The sequence below is a fragment of the Cannabis sativa genome, chromosome X (assembly GCF_029168945.1).
Source record: "Cannabis sativa cultivar Pink pepper isolate KNU-18-1 chromosome X, ASM2916894v1, whole genome shotgun sequence".
In the NCBI taxonomy this organism is placed as follows: domain Eukaryota; kingdom Viridiplantae; phylum Streptophyta; class Magnoliopsida; order Rosales; family Cannabaceae; genus Cannabis; species Cannabis sativa.
In genome coordinates this window covers 13,000,844-13,017,746 of record NC_083610.1, presented here as the reverse complement: position 1 = coordinate 13,017,746, position 16,903 = coordinate 13,000,844, and the positions used below count along the sequence as shown (strand labels likewise).

The window sequence follows — 16,903 nt, the reverse complement described above, 5'->3', positions numbered from 1 at the left end:
GGAGAATAAGGGGTGAGGTTATAAAGCCTAGTAGAAAAACAACTAATATCAAACGACCCTTAGTTTAATAAATATTCCTGCATGGTTAGCTTTTAATAATAAAATATTTCATCACCATTATCAAAATGTACAAACAAAATAGAGAGACCACAAATAATCACAAAATCAAGCTTCAAATGCATATCACACCGTGCACTAGACACATAACTCTTGATACCAATCATACAAAATGACATCCTAAACTGAGTGGTCGCAAATAACCAAAATACTGGGGCTGAAATTCAACTCACTTCCTGCATATAGATTCTAGATCTTACACCTACAGGTGAGTGCATACCTGATCTACCTATGATTACAAAGAGACTTAGGTCGTGAAATAACAATATGCACAATATATGATAAAGACAATCCTAAGCTCTCAAGTTTTGAGCTCTAATTTTTTTAGTTTAATCTTAGATATCAATATCACATATACCATCAAATAGATAAATAATTATCATCATTGTAATCTACATTCAAAATCTAGTCCAACAACATATAACACGACTATATTTAAAGTTTAGAATTCTGAAACCTCACCTAAGCAGTGCACACTAACTACCGATGGTGGTAGAAATTTGTGTACCAAAAATATCACCGAAAATAGGAACAGTATATATCAAAACAACCACGTCAACTAGTATATCACACCCATGATAATCATTTGTCAAAACAATATCACCAAAAACTCACTCGAAAAGAGCATAGCTTCAAAAATGTCATAAAAAAAAAAGTATCAAGTTGGGTGAAATTACTTAGTGTAGATTGTTCTCCTCAATAAGCTAATTCTAATGGTGAAAATAGATCGTCAAACAGAAACTAGAGGTGATCGAAAAATGTGTTCAAAGTTAGAACCTTTAAATTTTTACTCGAGATCTCTTGCTAATGGTGGCGAATGAGGAGGCCCCGCTTGAGGGTTGAGATCGCTAGCGGTCAAGGATTTGAATGGTGCAGTTTGTGGGTCAGGTGGTGGCCAGAGTATGGTCGCCAATGATGGTGGTGGTTATGGCATCTTTGAAGCTTTAGAGAGAGAGAGAAAGAGAGAGAGAAAGAGAGAGAGAGAGAGAGAGAGAGAGAGAGAGAGAGAATCTGATGAGTAGGAGGAAAATTGGATGAATTAAAAAAAATTGTGGGACCCACTTTCTTTACCTTATTATTATTAATATTATTATTATTGTTTACTCGATTTGATTGAGTCATTACACTCTTTTTCAAGAATCTTCTTCATCTACAAAAGATTTTTCATATAAATCCCAAACCCAATCTTTCTCTTTTCTTTGTACCTCTCACTACTAGAGAAAATACATTTAGTAACACTTTTTTTTAACTAAAAAAAAATAAAAAGCAACACTTTTAAAAGTATTGCCTCCTACCGTGTCGCTAAAAGGCTAAGTCTTTGGCAATATTTAAAAAAGTGTTGCCATATGCTTACTTAAAAATAATTATGATATCACACCTTACAACAACACTAATATTAAAAGTGTTGCTATATGGAATATTGATTATTTTTATTTTTCAAAAATAAAATGAAAATAAAAATTATTTTTTCAAAATAAACTTGTCAATTAATTAATTAATTAATCACTCAAAATATATTGCATTAATTCAATTATTTTTAGTACGTATTTAAAAAAAAACAAAAAATAAATCAAAATTTATATTGTATTTAATAAATTACGTTTACAGTATGAAATTCAAATTTAATATAAAAGTACAAACATATTCCTATTCAATGATTATATATACCATACATTTAATTACATAAACATTCTAGAGAAAACTATTAGAGAAAAATATTATTCATCTTCTAGCTAGAATACTAATTCTCTGAGAAGCTAGAAGCTAGAAGTTGTTCAAAATTTTTAGTCTTCTTTGAATCAAGATCCATTCCAGAATTTTAAATTTGTGAAAGAAATACCTGCAAGAAATAGAAAAAACTATATTATTATTTAAAATACTTAAAATCAACAATAATATAGTAAAAATTCATAACATATATGTAAAACATTGTACCTAACCTACGAAAATCATGGTACTAATCAAATGAATTAATACACCAAAATTGTAAGCCTATTAACAAATTGCTTTGCCTGTTGAAGACCCTCAGCGCCCCATTTTCGCAACATGGTTGCATATAAAAAATAAAAATTATTAGAAGATGGTGAACGAATAATTTAAATGGAAATTTAAAAAAAAAAATCAAAAGCATTTGAATACATTATGTGAACCAAAATATAAATCTCACAAAAGAATTATTTATGCCCATCTAATTCGAAACACAAAGCAATCATTTGATTTTTGAAAAATCAATATTTAATGATTTCTTGTGTTATCATTTATCAATGGTGATTTTCTAAAGGAAGCTATGGTGATTTTCTAGAGGAAGCTATGGTGATTTTTTCCTTTCTTTCATCTCTCTCTCTCTACCTCTCAATCTCTCTCTTTGATCTCAACCTTCAACCACGAAGACACCTCTCAAAACTCTTCTATTCCCTCCTTTTCAAATGATAAGAGTGGTGGTATTTATAGATCAGGCATGTGGAACCCAAAGTTGGTGGTTGCAAATGCCAAGATATTAAGTTAGTTACGCCTCAATGAATTAACAAATAACTTCTCGTAACAATATCTCTATGTTAGCTTAAGTGAAAGTATTTCTAGATGAGACGTACGCTGAAAGGACTACTTTCTGGATAGGAATAGAAACAACTGAAGTCAACAATCAGGAATTTCCTTCTAGGAGGGAACAACTAGCCATCCAGAATTCCTTTCCGAAGAAAACTAGCTTTTCTAAATACTAGCTTTCCTGAAGACTCTTCTTGAAGTGAACAAGATAGACTTCCGAGAAACCCATCCGGATGACATCTAACTTTCTATAACAAGAACAACTATTGAAGATTTTTTTATTTGGAAGAACTATACCATATACATTATTTAATTCAATTATGATATATATTCATATATGATGTATTAATATATATTTTTTTTTTTACAAAAAAAAAAATTATTATTTTAATATTTAGATTTAAATTTTTTTCTTATAATTGTTTATTATTAAACTAAATTTCAAATTTAATTGGTGTTAATTTATTTCTGTATATCCATTCTAAAATTAAATACATAATTATATTCACCATAATTCAATCCAGCATGTCAAACCATCAAAGAATTAATCCAATTAATTAAGATAAAACATATTCTATATCCCACAATGTATGAAAGCTATTTTGGTAACTATAACATATATGGAAAATGATCATAATCCACTCTTTCTCTCTCTCCCTCTGTATATAAATATACACACCAAACTGATCAGTAGTATTATTATAATAATAATATACATGCGTGCATGTATGCAGTAGTACTATAGTGGTGGATCGTACGGTCTCTCTCTCTAATGGCTTTCAAACTCCATTATTATTTACCACTCACTTTGTTCTTGGTCTCTTTTATCGCTCATGTAGCTGTAGTCCAGTCTGCTTCTTCTTCACCTTCAAAATGGAGCTCAAAGCAAAGAGAAGCAGCAGACTACGACAAGTGGTTGTCTTGGAACTTAGAAAATTATCGAACGCAAACTACGATGGTTTCCGAATTAAGAAGCAGCCGGAATAGATCAGGCGGTTCCGGTGGGGCGAGGGAATCAACCAAGGAGGGAGTGAGCGGAGTAGTAGATGAAGCTTTAAAGAAGGCTGAGATGAACAAAATGAATATAAGCGTGGGCCAAGATGGAACCGCTGATTTCACTACTATCACCGAAGCCCTCAACTCCATTCCCCCTCCCAACACCAGGAGAGTCATTTTGACTATCAAACCAGGTGTTTATAGGTACGTTGTTAAGGCTCGTCAGGACCGTGTAATTTCTATATTTCTTACTTATCAATATTATTTCTCTAGTTAAAATATAGGCTAATTAGGATTATTACTCTAGAATTTTGACATATACCAAACCATGCCTTTAAACTTTTAAGGTCGTTAAAAATGTTTCCTGAACTATTGACATTGTTGGATTTAAGGACTTTTGTTAAATTTTAGTAAAAAAAATCTAATATGATAAAAGTTCACGGGACATGATTTAGTACATGTAAAAGTTTGAGGAACATGATTTGGTAAATATCAAAGTCTGAGAGCATGATTTAGTACATAAACAGTTACTAAAATAATAAAATTGAATGAAATTAGACCAATCACTAAAATAGTAAAATTGAATGAAATTAGACTAAAATCCTTAAATCTAACCATCTCAATAGTTAGGAGAAATTTTTAACAGCCAAAAAAATTTAGAAAACATAATTTAGTACATGTTAAAGTTTAGAGAGCAAAAATCTAATTATGCTAAAATTGTATTTATATTATTTGCGAATGCTGTGTGTAGGGAAAAAATAACGATTCCAAAAAGTTTGCCGTTTATTACACTGTTGGGCGACGGTGATGAGCCCCCACTGATTACTGGAAACGACACCGCATCTGTCACTGGAAAAGATGGGAAACCTTTGAGGACGTTTCAGAGTGCAACGGTTGCCGTCGAAGCTAACTACTTCATCGCCATCAACCTCAAAGTTGAGGTGTGTTAAGGCTTATAGTTTATAACATATAGTATTGTTGTGAGTTTAATTTCACATATAATCTTGGAATAACTATATAATTACTTACATATATCTACAGTGCTTTCGTTACACTTTTTTAATTTTTAATTAGATTAGTAAAAGTATTTTCAACATACATATTCTACAAAGCGTTTGTGCTTTTTAATTTTTGTATCACTTTCTAAATTTATTTAACAAAAATTTACATGAGACTAAAATTTTGATAAATTAAAAAAATACATGAACACCAAAAAAAAAAAAAAAATTTATGATATGTATTTTTTTATTTACAAAAATATTTTTGCAGCAAAAATAATAAATTGTATTTTTTTAGTATATTTATAGTTAAGTTATAGTTGTTATGAGCTTATTTTTCATGTTATTTTTTGTTTTATAATTTATGTATAGTTAGATTTAGAGTTGTCGTAAAGTTGATTTCTGGTTTTTCTTTATTTTTTGCTGAACAAAATGCATTTTTATCATTTTAAAATTTTACAAACATATTTTTGTGATTAAAAATTTGAAGTCGTAAAATTGTAAATAAAACATACATAAAATTAGTATTTTGAAAATTTTCCTTTATTTAATAAACAGATTTATTATCTTTTTCTTAATTATGATATATTTGTATTTCCTTTCATTACTATTTTGGACCAAGAGCCCGATCTGGACCCCTTACCGCCTGAGGACCACCATCTAACTAGAAACGAACCCCATCCTCAGCTCAATCGACCCTCAAATCTAGACCCAAATTTGCACCCAGCCCGCAGATATGGACCTTGACCCTGATCTAGAACTATTTTTTATTTTTGTTTTAAAGTTTTATTTTTTTAAAAGAAAACATAGTTATAAAACACTTATATTTTTTAAGGCTAATTAGCAATTTTTCCCTCCGAACTTTGACATGTACTAAATCATGCCCCTTGAACTATTTTGGCAGTTTAAAATTCTTCAAGATTGTTAAATATAAGGACTTTTAATTATCTAATTTTAGTAAAAAAAATTTAACATGGATAAAAGTTCAGGAGGCATGATTTAGTACATATCAAAGTTTGAGGAGTATATGATTTGGTAAATATCAAAGTGTGGGGAGTATGGTTTAGTACATAAACAATCACTGAAAAAGTAAAATTGAATGAAATTAGACAAAAGTCTTTAAATCTAACAATCTTAATAGTTTAGGGGAATTTTTAACGGCCAAAAAAGTTCAGGACATGATTTGGTATATTTCAAAGTTCGGGAGAAAAAATTGCTAATTAGCCTTATTTTAAATTAAAAGTATTTTTTGTTATGAAACATATTTTTATTTTTTTGTTTTAAATATTAAAAAATTAATGTATGTAATAAACACATTTTTATGTTATGATTTCACTTTTGACTTTTGTAATCTTAAAAATTTAAAAATAAGAAGTGCTGTCTCTCTAAACATTTAATTCCGCACTTAATTTATTATTTCATTTTTTATCTCAATTTTTTGAATGCTTTTAAAATAATAAAAAACGTGTAGTTTTACATTAGTTATAAAATTAAATATGTGAGATCACCAAATATTAAATTATGTGTTGAGACCTCTCCATAAAAAATGTGGCTTTTGCCGAGGTTTTTTCAAAGCTTACGACGAATAAACATTTAGGGGCAAGTATCACCAAAGAGTGTCGGCTAAAGGTCTCGCTCTGGTGCCAAGGTTTTTTTTTTTGGGAGTGAGGGAAACTTTAGGAAAGCGTTTTGTGAGAGTCCTGTCTGCTAAACACGTAAGTAGTTAGTGCATTTTATCTCAAACAAAAGTAGTACCACGATATAATTGCTTGAAGAAGTTTTTAGTGGCAGTGGCCCAGGAAGAATACTTTCGTCCGTACTAAACGAAATGCCACCGCAAAAGTTACTTACTATTGTACCTAAGCTGACTTTCCCGACTTTATAATGCGTGGGAAAAGTATCTGACCTTTTGTTGATGAAAATAACCGTTTTGGCCTCTGCCAAAACAAGTCAGCAAGAGCTCTATTAGTAATTATTATTTGCGAGTTTATGGTATTTAATATATATATTATATATATTGCCACGAGGCAACCAACCTCCAAGCTAGCAACTAGTGAAGAAATTAATAAGAAAAATCTACCAATTAGCCATGACAAGATAATGTAGAGCAGTAGAAGAGATCGTGTAATTATAACTAGTTAACATTAAAATTGTAACTATAGTTAACTGAAAGAAAAAAAATTAAATAGAATTAATAATTTATAATATGATTTATCAGAACACGGCTCCACATGAGGTTGGGTCGCGGAAAGGACAAGCGGTGGCGATGAGGATATCAGGAACGAAGGCTGCATTTTACAACTGCAGCTTTTATGGAAGCCAAGACACTCTGTACGATCACAAGGGCCTTCACTACTTCCACAACTGCTTCATCCAAGGCTCCGTCGACTTCATTTTTGGGTACGGCAGATCCTTATACGACGGCTGTTATCTCAACTCAACAGCCAAGAAAGTGGCCTGGGCGACAGCCCAGAAGAGGAGCATTACATCCTTAGAAAGTGGGTTTTCCTTTAAAGACAGTGTGGTCACTGGGAGTGGGCACTTGTACCTTGGAAGAGCTTGGGGTGACTATTCAAGGGTTGTCTTCTCCTACACTTTTATGGATAACATTGTTATTCCTCAAGGATGGAGTGACTGGGGTGACCAAAAGAGAGATCAGTAAGTCATAATATATAATATATATTTTATAAAAAATATTAACCACTTATACTCTTCACTATTTTTAACAGAGATATTTGAGCCCAAAATATCCAAGTTAATACATTAGTAGTACTTATTTTCTTAGCAGCAAAAATATCTTCCGTCCATGTTTTGTTGTAGTTTATGTTGGCTGTTGTTTCAGCAATGAAATAGGAGAAGAAATTCCTACCTAGTTCAATACTTTCACAAGCAAAATGAAACGAAAATGCAGAGGAAAAACAGAGGAAAAATGGGCAAAATATGTGTGTTCTATTGATATTTTTTGATAAAAAAGAAATAAGCTTCTCCAACACTTTCTTTTTTTACTTCAAATCTCAGCCCTACTCTTGTTTAAGTATAAGTCCTTAATCGGGTTTTCCAAAAAATACAAAATATAAGTAAAACTAATAACATAACACCACATTAACTAATATGCTCCCCATTAGTTTTGGTGTCTTGAACTCCAAGGGCTGATATTAGTAACTGAAACTTTGCTAGTGGAAGTGCCTTTGTCAAAATGTCTGCCACTTATTCTTCATAGCTACAATATTTGATTTGCACTTCTCTATTTTCAATTGCTTCTCTAATAAAGTGGTACTAAATTGCAATATGCCTTGTTTTGTTATGAAAGCAAGGAATTTTAGCCATTGCAATTACTGATTTGTTGTCACAAAATAGCTCAGTAGCTTTTTCTTGTTTTTTCGCTATGTCTTCCAAAATCCTTTTAAGCCAAATAACTTGAGAAGTTGCAACTGAAGCTGAAATATATTCTTATACATTTGAGGATTGAGCAACTCATTGTTGCTTTTTGGACAACCAAGAAAATACACCAGAGCCAAGAGAGAAAATATAACCTGAAGTGCTTTTCATATCATCAACCCAGCCTCTCCAATCACTATCACAATAGCCATCTAATTTCACTTCAGAACTTCTCTCAAATCTGTTCCGTGACTTATTACTCCCTATATGTATCTTCACTATTTTTTCAACACCAAAATGCTTTTCACTTGGGACTATTCATGAATCGTGAGAACAAACTTGCAGCAACATAATAAAGAGTCTCTCATTTACTTTATTTTCCATCTTCTTTCACCAATTTTCCATTACAAACTAGACGAGTTGGCACTGGTTTGCACTCAAACATTCTAAATTCTTTTATGATTTTGTCTGCATATTTTTTTCGAGATACAAATACACCAGCTTCATCTAGATAGATCTCCATGCCAAAAAAAGGATTAAGCAGCCCCATATCACTCATTCCATACTTCTTCATCATCTCCTTTTTAAATTCTTCAATCATATGACTATTGTTTCCAGTAAACACCATATAATCAGCATATAAACAATGTTTGACTTACTTTGATTCTTCACATACAAGGTTTGCTCACTTTTGCTTTTACAAAATTCTTTGAGAAGAAAGTATCCATCAATTTGACTATACCAAGTTGTAGGAGTTTGTTTGAGTCCATATAAAGCCTTCTTTAACTTGCACACCCTTTCCTTCTTCTCCTTTGACAACATATTCTTGAGGTTTCTCTACGTACATCTCTTCTTTTAATTCCCCATTAAAAAAGGCTAACTTATAATTTCAAGTTGGTACATAAACTAACCTTTTTTGGTAACAAGATTGTAACGCCCTATTACTAAAGCACGCTACAGTGACTTTTTAATTACTGTGCACGTCTTTACTAATAAATATTTTTTTATAAAATCGTGTCAAATTAACTTTTTAATTAAACTTTAAACTTTTAAAATTATATGCATATATTTATACAAAAAGCCAAGATCTTGCTTCTAAAATTTAAATTCATGTTCAAAATACATTTTATAAACATGTCGCATGCGACTACAAAATAAAGCACAAGTCGTCTCGAGACTAAACTCTCAGGTCGAATCACGTTGACATGTACAATCATCCCTGAGCTCTGAATTCACAGTTGGTCAGACTTAGCCTTTCCTTTACCTACATATACAAGCAATATATATGTGAGTCCACAAACTCAGTAAGAAAAGTATAAAAGACATAATATATTACCGACTTGTATTTAAGCACCCATACAACTATCCATAAGGCTTAACAGATAATCAAGAACATTCTTAATAAAAGTACGACATCTATACCACATGCACTAATTACTTATCCCGTACTAGTGTTCGTAGGGCTGAATCGTACTATTGAGTATTGTACCATATGCACTACGCACTTAACCATACTAGTGTTGGTAACGCCAAATCGTACCCTTTGAAATATCATATGTTGTACCGATACAGTTAATACTTCTACTGTACTAGTGTTGGTAGCATATAAATTAAATTAAATACAGATACACACATATATATATTATATGCTAGTCTTACCGTGTTTCTAAATTTAAGTGTACTGGTTGACTTGAATGGAAAACCACGTGCTAGATGGAGGCCTTATGTCACAATCACATAACTCGGGTAAACAACTTGCTAAAGCTTTTCGGGGATCTAAACTCAAAAATAAAAGCTTTCTTATCGATAAATAACAAGGCAATACCCTAAATATTGAGGAAACACAAGAAAAATGACACTACGGGAAAACTGCCTGAAAAACGGTGAGCTATTTTTTTTACTTTTGCACCATTAAAAAGAGTAAATCGTTTCTGCAAAAGCGATCTGCCATTTTTCATTGTAGAAAATAAAAGAGTCTCCAAATCAACCCCAAACATCATACTAAGCTCCAAATGACATAATAACATCATAATAGGCCAATACCATGCAACAAAACCTCAAAATATGTAAAAATTAAAAAACTACCATTGTTGAGCAACTACTACAAATATCAGAATTCGCGACGGTCCAAAAAACGATTTTTTTCGGGGATCGTCGCTAAAAAATTAAGTAACTATTTAAAACCGTTAGGAAAAATTTAGTATTCCCGATGGTTTAAAATCATAGTAAACAAAATAGGCGATATTTTTTTTTTTTAATAAAATGCAATTTTTTAATGGATCCTTATACCCGATGGTTTAAAACTGCCGGGTATAGTATAGGCGACGGTTAAAAACCGTCGCCTATAGTATAGGTGACGATTTTAAACCGTCGCCTATAAGGGTCCATTAAAAAATCGTCACCTACTTCTTGCCACATTTCCCACGTGCCTACCTACTTTTTTTCTATTTCTCACATACCCACCTATTTCTTCTCTATTTCCCATACCCTAAAACGAAAATCTTAACTCTCCAAAACCCCACCCACGCCTTTGCACCATCGCACTCCTCTCTCTCCAGCTTCCTCCCTCTCTCGATCTCCCTTTCTTCTCGTCTCTCTCACCCATCGATCTCCACCCACCCCTCCTCCAGTCGGTCTCCGTCTACTCTCTGTCGCATACGTCGGACTACCACCACCTCCTGTCGGTGTCCCTCTCATCTCCGTCTCATATACGTCGAACCACCACCACCTCCCCTCCGTCTCCCTCTCTCTCTTTCTCTCTCCGAGCTCGGTATAAATATATTTATTTATATACTTTTTTATTTAGTATATATATTTTGTTATTGTATAAATTAATGTATTTTAAGGTTAGTTGTTGTTGTAACAAAATTAATTAGTTGTTTCTTTTAATTTAGATAAAATTATAAAACTAATGCAGAAAAATTGGAGAGAATACAGATTTTTCTGCTACTAATGGCAGAAAAATCTGTATTTTTTTTATGTTTTTTTTACATTCGCAACGGCTTAAAATCGTCGCCTATAACAAGGTATAAGGAACGATTTTTCACCGTGCCCTACACTATAAGTAACTTAAATTAGCCTAAAATGTAACAAAAAATATGAACGAAAATTAATTTAAAAGTAATCTAGGTACTTACTTTAAGTATATTTAAGGAGTATATTACTTTGGGTGATTCTACAATGCACCCCCTTAAAAGGGATGTATTGATGCACCCCTAGTTGTTTCGTCATCTAGAAAAAAAAAATTAGTCTAATTTTTTTTATATATTCACGTACGTTATAGCTATTTAAGATATCTTACAAAATTTTGAGAAATTCTGAATAATTTACAATATAGAAAATAATGTTCAAACAGTCTATAGTCAGGCGTGCAACACACTGCTTGAAAGCAATTTTCGGCGTGTTAAACTTTTCTAAATTTCTTAAAATTTTGTAGGATGTCTTAAATAACTATAATTTACATGACCATGAGAAAAAATTTGTGTAAAAAATTATTTCGGATACTAAAACAGAGAGAGATGTATCGGTGTATCTTTTTAGGAGGTGCATTATAGAATTTCCCTATTATTTTTATTCAAAACAATAAATATTTTTACTTTAGATGAATAAAATGATTTGAACAAATGATTTAGTGCTTATGTGTTGTAACTAAATATTGATTAACATGCTATGTTCAATTTCACATATGGTTAATTAAATTAAATATTTCACACTGATCAAAATATGCATGTGTATATAAATACAGAAAAGTGTATTACGGTGAATACAAGTGCAGTGGACCAGGAGCCAACTTGGCCGGTAGAGTTCGATGGGCTCGAATGCTGACAGATGAAGAGGCTAAACCTTTCATTGGGACCTACTACGTCCAAGGGGACAATTGGCTTATTCCATCTTAATTGCCTTGCCTTCATTGTTTATTTTTTATTTATATTTATATTTATATTTATATATCTTAATTATCATATTTATACCGCTGATTAATCTCATAAATAATGTCTTGACTATTCATTACTACCTCAAACTAGAATTTGGGGAAATGTACGGTAACACTATTATGTCGGAAACAAAAATGTTTCCTCAGTTTTTATATAATATTTATTCCTTTATTATTGTTTGGACAAAATTTGTGTAGTGTGAATTACTTATATAGTATGAATTTTTATGTTAAGATCATAAGATGAATGACATGTTTACTCATTTACAGTGTAGTATATCTATAACATGAATAGAAGAATTGATGTTCACAAACAAACAAAACAAAAAAGAAGACTTGTTTTTATCTTTTGTGCTTTCTTTCTTTTTCTCTTTCTTTATTTTTTATTTTTTATAATTTTTATGTATTTTATTTATTTATTTATTATTTTTTTTTTAACTTTTATGATATTTTTTAATTGTAATTTTTATTTAATTAATATTTTTTATATTATATTTATTTGTTATTTGTTATTTAATTTTTTAATTTTTTGTTTTTTTTTATGTTTTAGGTCCAACTAAGGAAATCACATAGTGCAGGTTATTTTTTTCTTACACTTTCGATTATTTTTGGTAATTTTAGAGACCATGTGTCATAGAAGTCTTATATCTCCTTAATTGGGTCATCAATAACAATAATCTTTTTTTTTTTTTTATTTCTTTTCTTTTTTTTAAAAAAAATTTTTATGAATGATTTTTTTTCTTTATTATTTTTTAATTGATCTTTTGTACTATATATTTTTTTTTTTGCTCGTAAATATTTTTTGTTTTTTTATCAGTAATTTTTTTCTTTTTAATTTTATAAATGATCTTTTTATTCTTTTCAATATCATCAAAAATAGATATGGTAGCATTTTCTTTATTAAGTATATATCTTCATCCATTTTAATTAAAATTTTAACTTTGGTTTAATTATACATAACTTCATAAATTCTTTTAGCAATTTTTGTCTTATTTATATTGTCTATATATAGTTTTTTTTTTTTTTTTTGAAATGATCTATATATAGTTAATGGTTATTAGTAGTACTATTTATATTTATATAAATAGCGGCTTCCCACCTATTTTTTATTAAAACAAAATTTTTAAGATCCGATATTGAAATGCACCAATTACGGTATGCTACATATTTTTTGGTGCTTGACACCTCCTTCAATATTATACTTATTAATATGTACAGGTCTTTGTTAACTTTAATTAGAATTTTAATTTTTTTATTTAATTATATATAATTTTGTAAGTTTAATATTTTTAGTTCTATTCTGTTTGGGGATTTTTCATTTTTACACTTCAAAACAGTCGTTTTTTTTTTTTTTTTTTTTACATTTTTACAGAATTCTACATAGAAACTCCTATTACAACTAGTGCTGCAACTTAAACTGCAACAAAAAATCGTATAGAAATCCATATTGCAACTAGCGCTGCAACCACTTTAGAAACCTAAACCGTAAATTCAAAAAAAAAATAGTTAAAAAAATAGCATATGGGATAATTTCCCTTTTTGTTTTTATCTTATTTATATTGTCGATAATTAATGATATTTATTAGTACATTCTTTTTATAATTTTTTTTTTTTTTTGACATTAAGGGAGGGAGGATTCTTACTTGAGACCTCCTCTTTTTTAAAGAGAAGTGTGTATTAATGCAGATTTTCGTTAACGAATTATGAGCCTTTTTCGTAATAAACTTAACATAGGTATTATAAATATTAATGAAGTTTATTAAATATAATAATAACACCAGATATTTTACGTGGTTTTGCAGTTAAATCTGCATACTCCACGAGTCTATCTTATTCAAGATATTTCTGAGTATATAATACAATATTACAAATAGTGATCTTTTTTTCTCTCAAAGATCTTCCGTCCCCTTTTTTTTTTTGTAGAAGTTGCCCCTATTTATAGAAATATAGGCCGGCATTTATTTACATTTGAATTTGAATTGCATAACTGATCATGTTTTATTTAAACACGTGTAGATAACAAATATTAATAACCGCACAATCGCTTATCATTTTTATCTTCAAGGCGGTTATCGCTGACGTGAGATAGTGGTATCTCGTTTTGTATATAGATGACCAATAATAACTTAGTTTAATCATATGCCTTCCTGCAATGGCATGAGCCTAATGTACTGAGCAAACTTAAGAACTGCTCTTTGACCATAAGGCCTCGCAGACTGGACAATCATGTCCTACATGTTTTCAAGTTGTTACACTTAGTTATTATAATGTGGAATATACGTTGTGTTTCGAGAGTTGATTCGTCTCGTCAATATTTCCTTATGTGTCGCAAAGTGGATGTCTCACTATATATTGCATGTAGTTAATTTGAATATTTCTATTTAAAAACGAAATCTCGAGACTGTGTCTTCCAATGTAAGATGGTGTCTCATCAATACAAGAATTAGGTTTGTGTATTCTTGTCTCGCCTAAGACTATACAGTGAGCGATTTATGAATATACTCTATTAATTCTATATTTAATGAGTTATTCTATTTTGCATTAAATGATATAATCGTTATTATATCTGGTGGTTCATATTCCACTTGATTGACATGTGTCACTCTCTGAAGTACAACTGAATTTCGGGTATAACAATTGCCCCTTAAAAAGTACTTTTTAAGTTATTACAAAGGGTAATTTAAATTTTTCTTGACCCAATTTGAAAAATCGCATGCTTTTGAATTTGGTAGTTCATGGTTTCGATGCACATCATTAGCATTTAATGACCAATCTTTTCCAATTCTCTCTTGTTCTTGTCTGTTAGATCTCTATTTTTTTAATCTAACGGTGACCAATCTCAAGGTATAAAAATTTAAATGAAACCATAATTCCACCATTTTTACATTCAACCAACTTCAAGCTTTTTTTTTTTTTTTTTTTTGAGAAAAACCCTTTTTCTAATATGCCATTTATGTCCGTGACTTATTTCCTACAAATTTTCACACTTAATCTCCAATCTCAAAAGTTCCCAGGGTTCATTTAGTCGTTCATCTCAAACCCAGTTACAGGATTCCTCCCTACGCAAACATCCATCTCTGACTAGTAAGTTGTTCATCCTCTTCCTTCCTAGTGTATATATATTTTTTCTAACTAATTGCATCATCGTTCTTCTTTGCTTGGTTTTGGTAGTTTTAATTTAATTTTTTGGGTAATTTTAAGGGTTTAGATAGAGTAAAAATTTTAGGTTTATCGTATTTATAAGTTTTTGGTTTTAATAAATTTCTTCCAGGAATTATAATTGCTCTTTTATAAAAAAATGTCTCAATCTGGTTCTGAAATTTATTTTTTCAGGATTCTTAGAAACAGAGTGCCCTAAGGAATTAACAATTCCATTTAAACCCAATCCAGAAACCTTAATCCTTACTTGAAGTAAATGATGCAAAGATTAGGGACCATTTAATAAAAACCAATCACAACGAAGTTGCTAGTCGCTATAAGCGATTTCCGCAAGAGATATTTGAGGTTAAACGCCGTTTCTTGAAAGACGCAGCCTGGCCTGAACCTCCATATTTATCTTCTATTCCACTTGTGAGACAAATATTTTTAACCAAAGTCACTGTTACTTTTTCACCAGGTGACCTTGAATTTAACATTATGTCTACTAGGCCTTGTAAGTCAAAGACCCTACAGGATCCCAATGTCACATTCGAAGTTGAACTTATGTAATCCAAGATCAGATCCATTGGAGCATATGTTGGAGGCATATTAAAATCCTGTGGTATTGAACAAAGGTGTGGATGTCGCAGTAGGTATGTTGCTCCTGGGGAATTCAGTTGTTTCCCTCCTGAGATGGTAATTCGCGAGGAGTGTAGTGGAGCCAGCACTAGTAACTCGTCGGGAATAGGCGCTTGGAGCCTCGAACATATCAAGGCTGTGGAGCGGTTCTTCCCTTGAGAGATTATTTCAAAGAATTTTGTAATTACCTCCGAGTTGATCCTTTCAACTGGATCCGACCAATTTCTTACAAAATTCTTGCAAGTTTAAAGGTTATGTATCATATTTTAGGATTGGCGCCTAGATACAAGTTGGTAGTATATTATATGTTATGTGCTTATCTTACTGAGTCTGTCGACTCACAGTTATTACTTTCATGTATAGGTATAGAAAAGACTAAGGCTGAGCAACAATGAGTCTCTTCCTATTTTTTGCTTCGGTCAACCATTTTAGGGAGACGCATTTACCGACGCAAATTACACATTAGTAGTGTTTGGTGCTTGAAGGTGATTGTACTTGTCAAGACGGTGTGTCCTGGAGAGTTCGATCTCGGGATAAGATAGGCTTATTTTGTATGCGTCATAGTTATAAAGTTTATTTTGTAGATGTAAACAAGTTTTAAAAGCGGGATCCTGACATATTTCTTTGGTTATAAAGTTATGGTTATCAAATGTTATTATTATTCGAAAAAGTTTAAATTTACTACGATTTTTGAAAAAAACTCTTTGATTAGCAAAGAAGTACACAGTAATCAAAAGAGCATTGTAGCGTGCCTAATTAGGGCATTACAATTTAAGTCATCCCTGAGATCATGCACGGTACCTAACCGGTCAAAGACTGATTCATCATCGAGTATACTATGGCTGGCAATTTTAAACTATCGGCCATAGTATACACAACAATTTTAAACCATCAGGGATATACCGTTTTAACTCATCTATGAATTTTAAAACTGTGACTGTTTTGCACAGTTAGGGATTCTAAATGGTTGTTTAAAACTGGTTGGAGTATTTCTGACGGTTCTAAATAGTCACGTAACTTTATTAACAACGGTCCTTAAAAAAATCGATTTGAGAACCGAAGGAAATAAGTATTTTTCTAGTAATGCAAATATATATATATATATATGAAGATTAATAAATTGCTGTCCAGCTACAGATCACATTGACCTAAAAGAATT

General features: G+C 31.1%; 1 protein-coding gene across 1 annotated transcript; it reads left to right on the top strand.

Moving 5' to 3' along the window:
- The first annotated feature begins 3,252 nt into the window (after nucleotides 1-3,252).
- LOC133032532 (putative pectinesterase 63) lies at nucleotides 3,253-12,325 on the top strand. Its single transcript, XM_061106502.1, has 4 exons — nucleotides 3,253-3,861; nucleotides 4,409-4,598; nucleotides 6,874-7,313; nucleotides 11,779-12,325. Exons 1-4 carry the CDS (start codon nucleotides 3,434-3,436, stop codon nucleotides 11,927-11,929), a joined length of 1,209 nt encoding a protein of 402 aa, XP_060962485.1. The 5' UTR covers nucleotides 3,253-3,433; the 3' UTR covers nucleotides 11,930-12,325.
- The last annotated feature ends 4,578 nt before the right edge of the window (nucleotides 12,326-16,903 follow it).

Coding starts and splice junctions, on each gene's coding strand:
- LOC133032532 (XM_061106502.1), top strand. CDS start 3,434: ATGGCTTTCAAACTCCATTATTATTTACCACTCACTTTGTTCTTGGTC. Junction 3,862..4,408: donor ATCAAACCAGGTGTTTATAG/GTACGTTGTTAA, acceptor TGCTGTGTGTAG/GGAAAAAATAACGATTCCAA. Junction 7,314..11,778: donor GGTGACCAAAAGAGAGATCA/GTAAGTCATAAT, acceptor ATATAAATACAG/AAAAGTGTATTACGGTGAAT.